General features: G+C 36.4%; 1 protein-coding gene across 1 annotated transcript in view; it reads right to left on the reverse strand.

Moving 5' to 3' along the window:
• MLIP (muscular LMNA interacting protein) overlaps nt 1-18,262 on the reverse strand; it is a gene marked incomplete at both ends in the record, with an annotated part of 289,309 nt that overhangs the window by 97,152 nt on the left and 173,895 nt on the right. The window contains one exon of the mRNA XM_082847426.1: nt 7,953-7,997. Coding sequence (XP_082703552.1) covers nt 7,953-7,997 — 45 coding nt within the window. The remainder of the gene's footprint in view (nt 1-7,952; nt 7,998-18,262) is intronic.

Genomic DNA, 18,262 nt, shown 5'->3' on the forward strand with positions numbered 1-18,262 from the left:
TAAATGACTTCTATGAAATATGCTGAACTGAATGTATCTTGACAGGAACAAAATATAGTTATATTTTTACCTCAATACTTATAGGAAAAAAGAAGTCATACACTAAAAATAAAGTATTTGCACAATTTAACTATATTACTAACATTTTTCAGTACTTTGTGCTAAATAATACCAAACTATCATAGGGAAAAAAGAGAAAGTGCTCAGGCAAACACATTAATTAAATTAGGGAAAAACACAAATATCTTAGTATCCAGTCTCCATAAGTCACCAAAATTTCTTCACTGGGAATTATGACATAACAATAAGGTGATTTAGACATCCCCAGTACATTTTTATTTCATCTAATATAATGGACTTCAAATCACTATTATGAGAAACTATTCCCAGAGGAAAAAACAGAATTAAATTTGAACCTCAGGGTAGAGTTAATATTTATAAAGCTACTGCAGATCCTTTATCAAAGAAAAAGAATATTGGCTTATGTGTATCATCACAAATATAACCAGATGCTTTCAACTAACCCAGTTGTGTCAAACTCTTTGAGAAGCTTCCCTCTGCTTGCCCAATACATGTTAATGTTTATTAAATTCTGTAGCTATAGTTATGTTACAATATTGCAGCAATGATTTTTGAAAAGTAAAGAAAGATTGTCTGGTGAGCTGAGATTGGAATGGTGAGTAGCAAGAGAAGGCTACTATATTTAAAAAACTGCCAGTTGGTCAACTAAACTAAGGAAGGGAAGCAACATGAGGTACCTAAAAATAAACTTGAAATTGGACTTGAACAGCACTGATGCTTTTAGTCATTTGTTCTATCCACGCTAATACTAACCATGAAGAAGGTTAGAGATGAGTATAAGAATGACTCTTGTGTGAAACAAGATCCCATAACCTGTATTCTACAGCCTTTGACATCATTTTAATTACAAAAGAAAAAAAGTGAGAGGAAGATAGAGTAGGAAGATTTTAACCAGCATATCACCATTAAGAAACAAACAAAACTTTAAAACAAACAGAGCAGTCAAAAAATTGGGAAGTCAAAATTTCATATTTCAAAGAAAACCTATTAAAGCGGTAGGTTATATGCAAACTGAAAGAGTTAAGACTAAGGAAAGAAATGAAGATTTAAGAACCACTGAAAAATAAATTGCTACACAAAAGCCACCACTTAGGCCAAGCCCACTTTGGAGAAACTATTTTCTTCTTCCAAAGACCTCATGCCAGAGGCACATAAAGTATATCCAAGCTCCTCAGCTGTTGTCTAGATTTGCTTTTCCTTGCAATCTGCAGCTTTTCCCCATTCTCGACTCATGGGTGTCAGGCATCACACTAGCAGACACCTTTTGGGAGATTGGGACAAAATCAAATTGTATCAGGTAAAAGGTGTTGAACAGTTACTTTTGCCTTCTACCCTATGCACTTCTACTTTGGGCAATATTTTTTTCCCTTTCAGCAGTCATGTCCCTCCTCCCTGAATATAACATCCAGTTCAATAGGATTAAAATGTTTCTCTTTGACCTTTTCCCTGTTGACTTTAATTGTCCTGAGTTTTCTTTTCTTAAGGCTCAAAGAGCTCTAATTAGTGATAATGTGTTAATTGAATTATTTTAGTTCTCCCAGACTGATAAGACTGATCTACAGACAAGCAAAAAGGTAAAACTTAAAATATCAACAGATCCCCTAATAATTCCTGAGTTGCTGAGCTTGGCATTGAGGAAATATAAAATTATAAGATGATAAGACACTGTCTTACCCTTTAGCTAGAGAGCATTCCTGTTATTTGTAGATAAGGCACTACTCAAAAGATTGAATCCAAAAGAAGATGAGGTACATATATACAAGGGCCTATTACTCAACCATAGAAAAAATGAAATAATGCCATTTGCAGGAACATGTATGGACCTAGAGATTATCATAGCAAGCAAAGTAAGTCAGAAAGAGAAAGACAAATAACATATGATATCACTTATAAGTGGAATCTAAAATACGACACAAATGAATATATCTACGAAACAGAAACAGACACACAAACATAGAGAACAGACTTGCAGTTACCAAGGGGGAGGAGAGGTGGGGAAGGAAAGGATTGGAAGTTGGGGATTAGCAGATGCAAACTACTCTATATAGAATGGATAAACAGCAAGGTCCTACTGCATAGCACAGGGAATTATTCAATATCCTGTGATAAACCAACATGGAAAATAATATGAAAAAGAATCTATATATGTATAACTGACTCACTTTTCTGTACAGCAGAAGTGAACACAACATTGTAAATCAACTACACTTCAATAAAATTTTAAAAAGTTGAATCCAATGGTGAGCATGGTAGGCACCAAGGACAGAGAGATATATGTATGAGATGTCATATTTTTCTTGCTTCATACTGTTTATTCTACTTGTAGACCTTACCCTATATGAATATCTCACTAAGAGCTATATTATGAGTTAGTGATATGTCCCCAAAAGGTCTAAATATAAAAAGTAGAGTTGAAAGTATTTAAAAAGTTTGACTCAGTAACTTAGGGAATGATGATTCCACATTGTTATGAACATAATTGGTAGGCAGAATAAAAGGGCATAGTGACCAGCGACAGTCACAGTTTACATGTGCAAAAGAGGAATAAAAAATCAGATCAAGGGAAGTGTGGCTGAAATATGGTGCCTTCATTTTTGGTGACATCTAAAATGATGAAGAGAAGGACCAAGGCATAAAGGATGTCTCATTAAATCATTTCTCTTCTTCCTCATTTAGCTCAGCCTATATAATTAGCTTCCTTTCCCTCCTCATCCCCTCTCACACATGCATACCTTGGAAACATTTCTGAACAGTGGGAAAAAAAAAAAAAGGAAAGAAAGACAGAATGAAGAATGATCAGTAGAGTGGAATTTCTTGCTTATATTGTTCATAACTCATCAAATCTCTGGTCACAACCTATAGAAGCAGATTTGGATCCATGTCTGGATTTAAGTAGATTGGATTTTTCACCTCTTACTCTTAAGATCTATGGCTGCATTAGGGCACATCACCTCTGAAACACTCCAGCATAGCAATGTTTCCAAGCATAGCAACAAGGGGACTGTGTGAGTTGGCTTAATTGGAGAAGATGACCTTTATTTGAACATCTGTATATATAGAGGGAAATATTCTTAATAAAGTTTGACACATTTTTCATATTCTGTGATATTTTTAAAGCAATATGCTTCCACTGTAATGATATTTTTCTGTCCCTCAAGCTCATTAAAATGAGATTTTACCTCTATGCTATATCATATTCAATAAAGCTGTCTTTGTTAATTCTCTGGCACTTAAAAGTAACTTCTTAAATGTAGAGAGTTTATTAAATAAGTTGTTATCAATAGAATGTGACTCCAAATGACAGTTTTTTTGATAAACTAGTAATAGGTCCAAATATTTGCCCTATTTTCTGAGGTTGCTCTTTATTAAGAAAGCATACTGTGGTTTTGAATTACATGAGTGAAATGAATTTATACTGGTAGCAGTTAATGAAAAATAATAAACATTTACTAAGGCAAGTGTAATGCAAAGAAAAAAAAATAACACTCCCCTCCAAAGATGATAGAGTGAAAACAGAATGAAATAGAAATTTAATTAGAAAATTCATTCCATTACATAGAGGGAAGGAAACTCTTTAAAAATGAGTGCCATGAGAAACAATCACTTATAGATTAACTGATAAATTATGAGTTAATTTACATGTAAGCAAATAATTTAAAACATTAGAAATATACTAAACATTATCATCTTAGAAGTTGTCACCAAATATGAAATTATTCATTCAAAGTTTAAGCTGGAGTTTACTGGGGATGAAGAATTAATTTAAACCCAGAATATGAATACTAATGGATAAAATATTTAAGGAAGACAAATTATTTCTAGCCCCTGTTGGTACACGCAAATAATAACAACAGGGGCTTTGACATGAGGAAGACCTGGGTTGGACTTTGCCTTCTCTGTGACTTTGTTTCCTCCTCCATAAAATGGAGATTTGAAATAATCATACCCACTTCATAGGACTGGTATAAGGTTAAATGAGATAGTTAAAACTGATTTGCAAGGTAAGAACTCAAAACACTAGTTATTATGATTGTTGAATTTGGCATCTGTTAAAAACAATCAAGTGAAATACGAATGATAAATTAATCAATCCCACAGGTGACCTGTGGAGATCAGGACCACTCAACGTGTTTGTTCGCCTTGTTTAAATTCTATGACACTTAAGAGAACCTCAGTTAAATTACTTTAAACTGCAATTCAAGTACACGATGAATTGAAGAAAAACCTGGACTTTAATTAGTCTAAGTTGAAGGTCCTTTACTGTATCTGGCTCATCCTAAAAAACAGACTAAGTGAAATGTAACAATATGTGCAATCAAGATTAAGAAAAGTAAATGAATTGTTTTACATGGATTTTTTTTTTTGATGAAGGAAAGTCAGCTTTTTATCAAAGTCCCCTAAAGAGGAATTAGTCATATCATTTCTCATTATTTAATTAAACCACTCTCATCATCCCAGGAAAATTGGAAATCCAATGGACATACTGACACATTGAAAACTAGCAACTTTGTACATTTGTTTTAACATCAGCCAGTGCTCTGGCTAGCTCTCCTCCAATTTCTGCAAGATTGCCCTTTCCTATTTTGTTTACTGTCTCCCACATGGTATGCTTCAGAAATGGGGGCCTTGCTGTTCTATTCATCCCTCACACCTCAGTGACTCCACATGAGTACTGGGACATGGCAGACACTCAAATATTTGTCAAAACAGTGGAAAATTGAATAATAGAGCTAGGAACTGACTACACTTTCTACTCATCACAATTCACAGACTATATACTATACTTTTAAAGAGCCCCCAGAAATAGGGATTTTGAGTGGACTGTGCTAAGCAGCTGAGGCCACCCTCAAGTGTAACAAAACTTTTTTTTTCTTTGTTCTAATTTAAGTCTTCCCTTTTTTTTCTCTGTGGTGCAGACATTGGTAAACTGCATGATCCCTGCTTTAGAATAGAATCTAAGAAGCTCTACAAAGGCAATGATACACCAAGTCCCAGCAGCTGAATACTGTGAAGATGCCTACTTTCTTCAAAGCTTTGAAGAGAGATGGTAGAATATTGAAATGTTACAGTTTGTAGGATTCTCAGATTTGCTTTTGAGTTTCCATGGGAGAGGAAGGGAGAAAAATGTGAAGATTAATTAAGGGAAAACTATTCAAGTTGCACTTAATATGAGGCATTTGTAGCTCTGCTAATATGAATATTAGAATTTCTAGAAAAATATATTACAGTGTCAGGAGGAGAGATAAATTAGGAGGTTGGGATTAACATATATTTACACACTACTATATATAAAATAGATAATCAACAAGGACCTACTGCATAGCACAGAGAACTCTACTCAATACTCTGTAATAACCTACATGGGAAAAGAACCTGGAAAAGAATAGATATATGTATAACTAAATCACTTTGCTGTACACTGGAAACTAACACAACATCATAAATCAGCTGCACTCCAGTATAAAATTTTAAAAAATTAATAAAAATAATTTTAAAAATTTAAAAAGTTTTTAAGAAAGAAAATATTACAGTATCATTCTTTTTTAAAACTCAGGACATAGTGTATTCAAGGTCAATTGTTGACATATGATTAAGGCTTATAGCTAAGGAACACTTCTGTTCTAAAATTTCATTTTTCTCCTCAAAAACACTATATCAGACATGACTTAGTAAATGTAATAACTGAAGCCAAATATTTACAAGTGTGACTTCTCTCTGATGGCACCAAAAATTAGTTTTCCCATTCCACCATAAAATCATCCCATCTAGTCTTTCAAAAGACATGGACATATTTGAGGTGTCACAAACAACAATTCAAATGTCATTTTATGAGAGAAATTAATAAAGCTTTTCCAAGAAACCAAATTTAATCAAAGCCAATAATTTTATCTGAATTAGAGTTTATATTTGTTCGAGGCTATATTAAATCTATTTGATGATTCAGTGTTAACTTTGAATGACTCAAATGCTCTCACAAAGTTTGCGGCAAATATTAACCTCCTTTAATCAAGTCGGATAACTGACAGAAGAACAATGTGACATAACCTCTAACTATGGAGATTGAAGCAGCCCCTCCAGAATTGTTTCCATTGTTATCAAATTATCCACCTCCAGAGGTGTGGGAGGAGGCATCAGCTCTCTGTACCTCATTATAAATGAGTCTAAATCAGATGCACTTAGGTGCAAATTAGGAGTAGATGAGAAAGGAAGGTGAGAGTAAAGAATATTCTAGCTACTTTTTCTTGGGTCTCGCTCTTGTAGAATGTCTCAGTCACAAAAAAATAGAAGCATTTTTAGGGACTTTCTTTTCTTATATTCAACTGAAGAATCAAGGAACTCGGCTAAATCATGGTGCGTCTAGTCTTTCCAAGATAAGGAGGGGGAAGAGAAGCGGGGAGACATGGATGAAGGGAAAAACAAAGGAAAAAGAGAGGGAAAAAAGGGAAGAACCATTATTTATTGAATCATTTCTATGTGTCAGACTACAGTAAGGGCTTTTCATATGTTAACAGTTATAAATCTTACATCAACTAAATATTAGTATCCCAATTTTATAGATGAAAAACATTAAGGCATAGAGAGGTTAAGTGACTTTCCAGGATTCATTAGCAAGCAGCAACACTGTGATTAAAACTTGGCTATAGCCCGCTAAATGCCTCCACTCTTTTAAGTATTACTCCAAATGACTTCCAGTAATAACAGAAAATAACAGTGAAGGCTTCTAGAAAATGTTCTAAGCAGTGTTCCTATCCATACCTTCCAAACATTATTTTCTGAATGTGATGAAGCTCAGTAACTTCACCCAATTTATTATCTACCTTAGGGAGGTTCTAAAGAAGGCAGAAATGTATAAATTACAAAGAAGATATGTCACAAAATTTATATTTACTAATTATTGACTCTGAATGATGATGATGATGAAAACTACATAGTAGAAAATATGAAGTATAAACTAAAGGGAATAGTTTACTGGTTTGTTTTAAACTAAAAGCTAAACACTTGCTTATGAGACAATCTTGCTTATACTAGAATATGTTGGGTCAGAAGCAGAAGTTGGCCACATGATGGATTATTAGGTAAATAAAGAATAGGAATGGGATGAGGCTGTGTGTGTGAGTGTGCATCTAGGATGTTCGGAGCCAGATCTCCACAATTAATTGAATCAAGTGTGTGAGTCTATACCTACGTACCCATCATTACTATATTTTTGCTCATAGGTGGAAATCGATTTATTTGAAAACAATTTAAATGAAAGAAAGCAACAAACTAGTCCAAATCAAATAAATTGGCAATCCCATTAGAAACAGACAAATCTTAATGTTTCAGCTATGTGAGTTGACTCTTTCATAATAAGCATGATAAACCATTACAGAAATGAAAATGTCATCTAAGCCTTGATAATTAGAAAGACAGAAAGCAGGTGCTAGAGTTCTGTTTGATTCAGCCAAACTAATCAAATGAGACCTCACTTAAGAAGGAATTTATTCAATAAACTTACCTGACATAACGTGATTTTCCACCTACCCCTTCCATTTATGAAAAATTCAACTAATTCAATTTAAATGACTATATAATTGAGTTTCCTCCAAAGCATGCACATGCACCCATTACAAAAGCAGTATGGGGCTTTCCTGGTGGCGCAGTTGTTGAGAGTCCGCCTGCCGATGCAGGGGACACGGGTTCGTGCCCCAGACCGGGAAGATCCCACGTGCCGCGGAGCAGCTGGGCCCGTGAGCCATGGCTGCTGAGCCTGCAAGTCTGGAGCTGTGCTCCGCAACGGGAGAGGCCACAACACTGAGAGGCCTGTGTACCACAAAAAAATAAAATAAAATAAAATAAAAAGCAGTATGTATAATTATGAAGGGACTCACATATTTGGTTTCTCGACCAGCTGCTCTTGGAAGAGTTGTAGGCATCTGTATGAAAATAAAAGCAATTACACTACTGAAGTAATCAAGAAAATGTTAAAAGATCAACTTCTGGGATAAATATGTTCACCTTTTTTTTTCCCTATTAAGACTTTCTAACCATTGCTTCCTCTTTTCTTTACAAAACCCCCGTCCCTTTGAAAATTATTTCATTAAATACTATCACTTTATTGTTTTTTTCATTGCTGTTATTGATCAGCTTTCTAGGAAGTTTTATCTTATTTATTGATGATGTTCATTCATGGATCATAATAGTTCCTTATGTAATTTTGGCAATTTCAAAATTCACACAGAAGTCTCTATCCCCTCAATTCTTTGAGCCGCTCAACTCCAAAGATACTCTTATCCACTCCTTTTCAATCATCCGCTGCCAGGACCATTCCTAGATGTTACCTTCACAAATAAAATGGAAAACTTTTGAAATTTCATTTTCACATCCTCCTCTTAGAACTCTACTTCTCATCTACCATCTTCATTTCTCAAATATCTCCAAACAACATTTCTTCAGCCTCACTGAGACTTCAAAATCAGTGAGCCTTCCCAGCTCCATTATGGCTTTACTGCCTCTCTCATTACATGTTTCATATTCTCAGCCATTTTAATAGTACCTTAATTTATCTTGCTTCCTTCTCTCCTTGTGACAAACTCACAAAAACTAACAACAACAAAAACCTGGATGGACCGTACCATATATTTTCTCTAAATTTGTACTGGAGATGCAAAACATGGCTGAGGAAACTCTCTCAATTAAGCTAACTGATTTCATTAAAAATTATGAAATAATATTGTACATCAACTATATTTCAATAAAAAATAAGAAATTAGCTATGGATACATGCAAGTGCACTTGGGTTGCAGGGAGGAATAGACTACAAAGGAGCACAAGGAAACTTTTTCTTTTGATGGAAGTTTTATATCTTGGATGTGGTGGAGGTTACACAACTCTATGCTTTGTCAAAACTCATAGAACTGTATACTAAAAAGGAAAATTTTACAGTAGGTAAATTATACCTCAATAAACCTGACTTTTAAAACAGAACTACATAAGCTATAATAAAGAACTGAACATAGGGACTGAAGAATATAGTAGATACTGAACAGATCCTTGAACTGGAATATCAGATTGACGAATCTTCTTAGAGGCATTAGGAAACAATAAATTAAGAAAATATTTAAAGATTAAGAGCTATAGAATACAGAAGCAAAAGTGATAAAATCAGTCTAGTAAGAGTTCTAGGAGGAAAGAAATGTTTGAAAAAAAATAATGACTAAAGCTATCTTAAATGTAAGGGGGAAAAAAGAGTGAAAACTTCAGATGAAAGGTCAAAGAGATACATAAGAGAAAAACAAAGCACATTTAGACACATAATAGGAAAAATCAGTAACATCATAGATAAATATAAAATTCTAAAAGATAACAGTGCCACTCTGTAAATGATCACTCTGTAACAGAGGAGTAAATATCATGCTGACAAAATACTTCACAAGTTATGTTGTTGAAAAAAAAAGAACCTAGGGCAAAAACTGTTGAAAAGAGGGGACCTATAATTTTACATCCAGCAAAACCATAATTTAAAAGAAGGGAGGGCAGAGTCAAGATGGCAGTGTGGGAAGATGTGGAGTTCGTGTCTCCCCACAACTAGGGTACATGCCAGACACTGGTGGGGGACCTCGATGCCCAAGGAAATGAGAGGAACCCCCAAATGAACCGGTAGGATGTGGGGGGACTGAGGGGGGAGGAGAAGTGGAGGCCAGACAGGATGGGTGCCCCTGAGGGGTGGCTGAGAGAGGGGAGGGGTTCCCAAGTGGAGGGACCCTCAGGGGCTTGGACTGGGGGGAGTGCACCCAGAGTTTCCCCTGCCCAATAGGCTGGGGAAGTCTGCCTGGCTCTTGGGCCATGTCCTAAGCATTCAGAGTCACCCTCTAGGCTGCATTGGTCCTGGGGGCATAGGATGGAGGCTGGGGGGAGAACAAGAGAGGCAGGAGGGAGAGACCTTCCAGGACCAGAGGAGAAGGAGAGTCACGGAGGGCATTTGCCTTGCCTACTTGAGCCTGGGAAGCCTGCTGGGCTCCCAGGTGGGGCCCCTGCTCTCTGAGACCAGAGGTGGGAGGCACACCTGGGCCCCTTCTGTTCCATTAAGCCTAAGCCCCACCCCCCATACCTCCCAGGGCCTTTGCCAGCCCTGTGGGTCTTAAGCATAGGTCCCATCCACTGCTCAAACCCCACCCTTGCTTAGGACACGCCTTCCACAGCCAAGGCCATTTCCACCTTTTTGGTTTTTTTCTCCTCCTCTTTCTTACTATTGTGGTTCTGTTTTGCCTTCTGGTTGTTGTTTCATCTATATTTTTATCTTTATATTCTTTCTAACATATCTGTTAGTTTCCTAGTCTAATTTTATTTTTTACTTTATTATTGTTCTTTTTTTTTTTTTTTTTTGCTGCTGCCCTGCGCAGTTTGCGGGATATTGGTTCACAAGCCGGGAGTCAGGCCAAAGGTCCTGTGATGGGAGCTCTGAGTCCAAACCACTGGACTAACAGAGAACCTCAGACCCCAAGAAATATTCATTGGAGTGATGTCTCCCAGAGGTCATCATCTTGGCACTAAGATGCAGCTATACTCAACAGCCTACAAACTCCAGTGTTGGAAGCCTCAGTCCAAACAACAAGTAAGACAGGAACACAATCCCACTCATCAAAAAAAAAAAAAAAAATGAGAAGGCAAAAAATATGTCACAGATGAAGGAGCAAGACAAAAACCTACAAGACCAAATAAATGAAGAGGAAATTGGTAATCTACCTGAAAAAGAATTCAGAGTAATGATAGTACAGATGATCCAGAATCTCGGAAATAGAATGGAAGCATGGATTAGGAAAATACAAGAAATGTTTAACGAAGGTCTGAAGAACTAAAGAACAAACAAACAGAGATGAAAATACAATAACTGAAATGAAAAATATACTAGAAGGAATCAATAACAGAATAACTGAGGCAGAAGAATGAGTAAATGAGCTGGAAGACAAAATGGTGGAAATAACTGCCAAGGAGCAGAATAAAGAAAAGTGAATGAAAATAATTGAAGACAAGCTCAGAGACCTCTGGGACAACACTAATCACACCAACATTCAAATTTTAGGGGTCACAGAAGAAGACGAGAAAAAGAAGGGGTCTGAGAAATTATTTGAAAAGATTATAGTGGAAAACTTCCCACTATAATCCTTTCCCATGGAAAAGGAAAGTCACCCAAGCCCAGGAAGCACAGAGAGTTCCCTACAAGATAAACCCTATGAGAAACACATGAAGACACACATTAATCAGAAAAACAAAAATTAAATTCAAAGTAAAAATATTAAAAGCAGCAAGGGAAAAACAAAAAATAACATACAAAGGAATCCCCATAAGGTTATCAGCTGATTTTTTAGCAGAAACTCTTCAGGCTAAAAGGGAGTGGCAGGATATACTTAAAGTGATGAAAGAGAAAAATCTACAACCACGATTACTCTACCCAGCAAGGATCTCATTCAGATTCAACAGAGAAATCAAAAGCTTTTCAGACAAGCAGAAGGTAAGGGAATTCAGCACCACCAAACCAGCTTTACAACAAATGCTAAAGAAACTTCTCTAGGCGGGAAACATAAGAGAAGAAAAAGACCCACAAAACAAACCCAAAACGATTAAGAAAATGGTAATAAACATACATATCGACAATAACCTTGAATGTAAATGGCATAAATGCCCCAACCAAAAGACACAGACTGGCTGAATGGATACAAAAACAAGACCCGTATATATGTTGTCTACAAGACACCCACTTCATACCTAGGGACACATACAGACTAAAAGTGAGGGGATGTAAAAAGACACTCCATGCAAATGGAAATCAAAAGAAAGCTGGAGTAGCAATACTCGTACCAGATAAAATAGACTTTAAAATAAAGACTGTTACAAAAGATAAGGAAGGAAACTACATAATGTTCAAGGGATCAACTCAGGAAGAAGATATAACAATTGTAAATGTTTATACACCCAACATAGGAGCACCTCAATATATAAGGCAAATGCTAACAACCATGAATTGGGAAATCGACAGTAACACAACAATAGTAGGGGACTTTAACACCCCACTTACACCAATGGACAGATTATCCAAACAGAACATAAATAAGGAAACAAAGCTTTAAATAACACAATAGACCAGATAGATTTAACTGATATTTATATAACATTCCACCTGAGAGTGGCAGAATAAACTTTCTTATCAAGTGCACACAGAACATTCTTCAGGATAGATCACATCTGAGGTCAAAACTCAAGCCTCTGGGCTTCTCTGGTGGTGCAGTGGTTGAGAGTCCGCCTGCCGATGCAGGGGACGCAGGTTCGTGCCCCAGTCCGGGAGGATCCCACATGCCGCAGAGCGGCTGGGCCCGTGAGCCATGGCCGCTGAGCCTGCACGTCTGGAGCCTGTGCCCCGCAATGGGAGAGGCCACAACAGTGAGAGGTCCACGTACCGCAAATAAATAAATAAATAAAATAAAAATAAAAAATAGAAAATTTAAGAAAACTGAAATCATATCAAACATCTTTTCTGATGACAACACTATGAAACTGGAAAACAATTACAGGAAAAAAAACTCTAAAAAACACAAATACATGGAGGCTAAACAGTGCACTACTAATACTAAATAAGTAAGAGATCACTGAAGAAATTAAAGAAGAAATTTAAAAAATACATAGAACCAAAATGACAATGAAAACACAATGACGCAAAACCTATGGCACTCAGCAAAAGCAGTTCTAAGAGGGAAGTTTATAACAATTCAATCTCATCTCAAGAAACAAGAAAAATCTCAGATAAACAATCTAACACCACCCCTAAAGCAACTAGAGAAAGAAGAACAAAGAAAACCCAAACTCAGTAGAAGGAAAGAAATCATAAGGAACAGAGCAGAAATAAATGAAATAGAAATGAAGAAAACAATAGCAAAGATCAATAGAACTAAAAGCTGGCTCTTTGAGAAGATAAACAAAATCGATAAACCCTTAGCCAAACACATCAAGAAAAAAAGGGAGTGGATGCAAATCAATAAAATTAGAAATGAAAAAGGAGGAATCACAACTGACACAACAGAAATACAAAGAATTATAAGAGACTACTACAAACAACTATATGCCAATAAAATGGACAACTATGAAGAAATGGAAAATTTTTTGGAAAGGTACAATTTTCCAAGACTGAACCAGGAAGGGTTAGAAAATATAAACAGACATATCACAAGGAATGAAATTGAAACTGTAATTAAAAATCTTCCAACAAACAAAAGTCCAGGCCCAGATGGCTTCACAGGTGAATTCTATCAAACATTTAGAGAACAGCTAACACCCATCCTTCTCAAACTCTTCCAAAAAAGTGCAGAGTGAGGAACTCTCCCACATTCATTTTACAAAGTCACCATCACCCTGATACCAAAACCAGAAAAGGTATCACACACAAAAAATTATAGACCAATATCACTGATGAACATAGATGCAAAAATCCTCAACAAAACACTAGGAAACAGAATCCAACAGCACATTAAATGGATCATACACCATGATCAAGTGGGGTTTATCCCAGGGATGCAAGGATTCTTCAATATATGCAAATCAATCAATGTGATACACCATATTAACAAAATAAGGAATAAAACCATATGATCACCTCAGTAGATGCAGAAAAACCTTTCGACAAAATTCAACACCCATTTATGACAAAATCTCTACAGAAAATGGGGATAGAGGGAACCTACCTCAAAATAATAAAGGCCATTTATGACAAACCCACATTAAACCACATATTCAATGGAGAAAAATTGAAAGCATTTCCTCTAAGATCAGGAAAAGACAAGGATGTCCACTTTCCCCACTCCTATTCAACATAGTTTTGGAAGTCCTAGCCACAACAATCAGAGAAGAAAAACAAATAAAAGGAATACAAATTGGGAAAGAAGAAATAAAACTCTCACTGTTTGCAGAAGACATGATACTATACATAGAAAATCCTAAAGATGCCACCAGAAAACTATTAGAACTAATCCATGAATTTGGTAAGGTGCAGGATACAAAATTAATGCACAGAAATCTCTGGTCTTCCTATACACTAACAATGAAAAATCAGAAAGAGAAATTAAGGAAACAATCCCATCTACCACTGAAACAAAAAGAATAAAATACCTAGGAATAAACCTGCCTAAGGAGGTGAAAGACTTGTACTCAGAAAACTATAAAACACTGATGAAAGAAATCAAAGATGACATAAACAGTTGGAGAAATATGCCATGTTCTTGGATTGGACAAATCAATATTGTGAAAATGACTATACTACCCAAAGCAATCTACAGATTTTTTTTTTTTTTCTGTGGTACGTGGGCCTCTCACTGCTGTGGCCTCTCCCCTGCAGAGCACAGGCTCCGGACGCGCAGGCTCAGCGGCCATGGCTCATGGGCCCAGCCGCTCCACGGCATGTGGGATCCTCCCGGACGGGGGCACGAACCCACGTCCCCTGCATCAGCAGGCAGACTCCCAACCACTGCGCCACCAGGGAAGCCCAATCTACAGATTTAGTGCAATCTTTATCAAACTACCAATGGCATTCTTCACAGAATTAGAACACAAAATGTTGCAATTCATATGGAAACACAAAAGACCACAAATAGCCAAATCAATCTTGAGAAAGAAAAACGGAGCTGAAGGAATCAGGCTCTCCAACTTCAAAATATATTACAAAGCTACAGTAATCAAGACAGTATGATACTGGCACAAAAACAGAAATATAGATCAATGGTAAAGGATAGAAAGCCCAGAGATAAACCCAGGCACATACAGTCACTTAATTTATGACAAAGGGGCAAGAACATACAATGGAGAAAAGAAACCCTCTTCAATAAGTGGTGCTAGGAAAACTGGACAGCTATATGTGAAAGAATGAAATTAGAACACTTCCTAACACCATACACAAAAATAAACTCTAAATAGATTAAAGGCCTAAATGTAATACTGGACACTATAAAACTCTTAGAGGAAAACATAAGAAAAACACTCTTTGACATAAACCACAGCAAGATATTTTTGGACCCAACTCTTAGATTAATAAAAACAAAATAGAAAACAAAATAGTAAACAAAAATAAACACATGGGACCTAATTAAGCTTAAAACTTTTGCACAGCAAAGGAAAACATAAACCAGATGAAAAGACAACACTCAGAATGGGAGAAAATATTTGCAAACGAATCAATGGACAAAGGATTAATCTCCAAAATATACGAACAGCTCATGGAGCTCAATATCAGAAAAACAAACAATCCAATGAAAAAATGGGCAGAAAGCCTAAATAGACATTTCACCAAAGAAGACATACAGCTGGCCAAGAAGCACATGAAAAGATGCTCAACATCACTAATTATTAGAGAAAGGCAAATCAAAACTACAATGAGCAATCACCTCACACCTGTCAGATGGCCATTATCAAAAAATCTAGAAACAGTAAATGCTGGAAAGGGTGTGGTGAAAAAGGAACCCTTTTTCATTATTGGTGGGAATGTAAATTGATAAACCACTATTGAGAACAGTATGGAGGTTCCTTAAAAAACTAAAAATAGAACTACCATATGACCCAACAATCCCACTACTGGGCGTATACCCTGAGAAAACAATAATTCTAAAAGAGACATGTGGGCTTCCCTGGTGGTGCAGTGGTTAAGAATCCACCTACCAATGCAGGGGACATGGGTTCCAGCCGTGGTCTGGGAAGATCCCACATGCTGCAGAGCAACTAAGCCCGTGCACCACAACTACTGAGCCTGCACTCTAGAGCCTGCGAGCCACAACTACTCAGGTCACGTGCCACAAATACTGAAGCCCACCTGCCTAGAGCCCATGCTCTGCAACAAGACAAGCCACTGCAACAAGGAGACCACGCACTGAAACGAAGAGTAGCCCCACTCACCAAACTAGAGAAAACCCGCATGCAGCAATGAAGACCCAATGCGGCCAAAAATAAATAAATTAAATAAATAAATTTTTTTAAAAAATCTTAAATAAAAGAGACGTACCACTATGTTCATTGCAGCACTATTTATAATAGCCAGGACATGGAACTAACCTAAATGTCCATCCACAGATGAATGGATAAAGAACATGTGGCACATATATACAATGGACTATTACTCACCATAAAAAGAAATGAAGTTGAGTTATTTGTAATGAGGTGGATGGACCTACAGTCTGTCACAGAGAGTAAAGTAAGTCAAAAAGAGAAAAACAAATACCATATGCTAACGCATATATATGGAATCTAAAATTTTAAAAAATGATACTGATGAACCTAGTGGCAGGGCAGGAATAAAGCCTTAGACATAGAAGAGAATGGACTTGAGGACATGGAGGGCGGGGGAGGGGGAAGCTGGAGCAAAGTGAGAGTAGCATCAACATATATACATTACCAAATGTAAAATAGATAGCTAGTGGGAAGCAGTAGCATAGCCCAGGCAAATCAGCTCTGTGCTTTGCGACAACCTAGAGGGGTGGGATAGGGAAGGTGGGAGGGAGGCTCAAGAGGCAGGGGATATGGGGATATATATATGCATATGGCTGGTTTACTTTGTTGTACAACAGAGACTAACACAGTATTGTGAAGCAATTATACTCCAATAAAGATCTATTAAAAAATAAATAAATAAATTTAACTAAAAATAAATAAATAAATAAAAGAAAGGGCAAAATAATGATGATCTCAGGAGCACAGGCAATAGAATCAATACAAAAAGACCTTATTGAATACAACCAAGAGGTCAACAAGAAGAAAAATAAATCCAGGAAAAAGCTATGCATGTGTAAGAAATAAGGATCTAAATAAAGTATGTGTCTAAATAAAGAAGAAATCAAGAAAAATATAACCATATAAAATTCAGATCTAGAGGTCCAAAAAATACTAACAAACTACGTCTACATACACATGTATAGATAGATAGATAGATCGATCTTGATTAAAAACAACAGGAAAGTGAAAAATCCTGTGGTACTTAAGTTTAGAAAAAGATATATGTAAGCTTTAAAATTGATAGGAAAATAAACATAATTATTGTCTTTAATAATTTAGAGGTAAATATGAAAAGTAACAAAAAAGCAAAGTAAAATTTTCAAACCAGTAAATATCAAAATATCCAAAGGAAAGCAGGAAAGTCAAAAAAGAAAACATTTCAAGTAGCAAATATAAAATAAGATAGGAGATATTAGTCCTAATATAAGAAGAATTACAGTAATTGCTAATGGCTTAAGGTCCCAGATAAACAGAATTACAGATCAACTATAAAAGTGATATCCAGAAATATGTTGTCTTGAAGAAAATAAGATGAGTGTACAAAAAGATAAAAAAATAAATAGAAAATAGTAAAAAAAAAAATAGAAAAAAGTAATAAAAGATGCATCTAGGAAAACATGAATTAAAAATTACATATATGTTATGTATCAATATATAAGGTCACAATTTTCATATGAGACTAAAAAGAACAGCCTCAGGTTCACAAGGACTTTATAGGCTAATAAAGGCTAGAAAAATCAAAATGATGAGAATAAACACATAAGCAATAGCAATATAGTTTCAAAGTCAAATCTTATGAACACTTCTCTAGCCTTATTCGTTCTCTTTTTCTTGGCAACAATCACCACGATCACACTCTCTTAAACACTGTGCTCTTGTAGCTTCCATGTTACCACACTGCTCTGAGCACAACAGACTTTCATTCTCCTTGATTGGACCTGCAATATTTTGTTCCTGGGAGCTCCATACCGGATGTCCACAGCATCGACGTACCAGTCATTCCCCGATCTCTTGTACCAGCTCCAGCCACACAGGTTTAAGGCCTCCCTGACACACATCTTGAACTTACCTTATCCAAATAAACATAACCCTCTTCCCTCTACCACACTGAGCCTCCTTCACGTTTGTCTACAGTCGAGGCAAAGAGCAGGAGCTCTTCCACGATTCTCCTCTCCTTCTCTGCACACATCCAAACCCAAGCAAGGCTGCAATATCTCTTTCATACTCAGTGCTTCTCTGCAGCTCCTCTGCACCAGGCCACCGTCATGGTTCCTCTGACCTCGGTAGCCTCATCACAGCAGCCATCAGCCAGCTTTCTCAATGGTTTCATATTATTCCCCCCATATTTTTATATCTTCCCATTTTCCCTGGAATCCAAACTTCATGGCATGGCATGTAA

The sequence above is a fragment of the Leucopleurus acutus genome (genome assembly GCF_964270905.1).
Source record: "Leucopleurus acutus genome assembly, chromosome: 10".
NCBI lineage: Eukaryota > Metazoa > Chordata > Mammalia > Artiodactyla > Delphinidae > Leucopleurus > Leucopleurus acutus.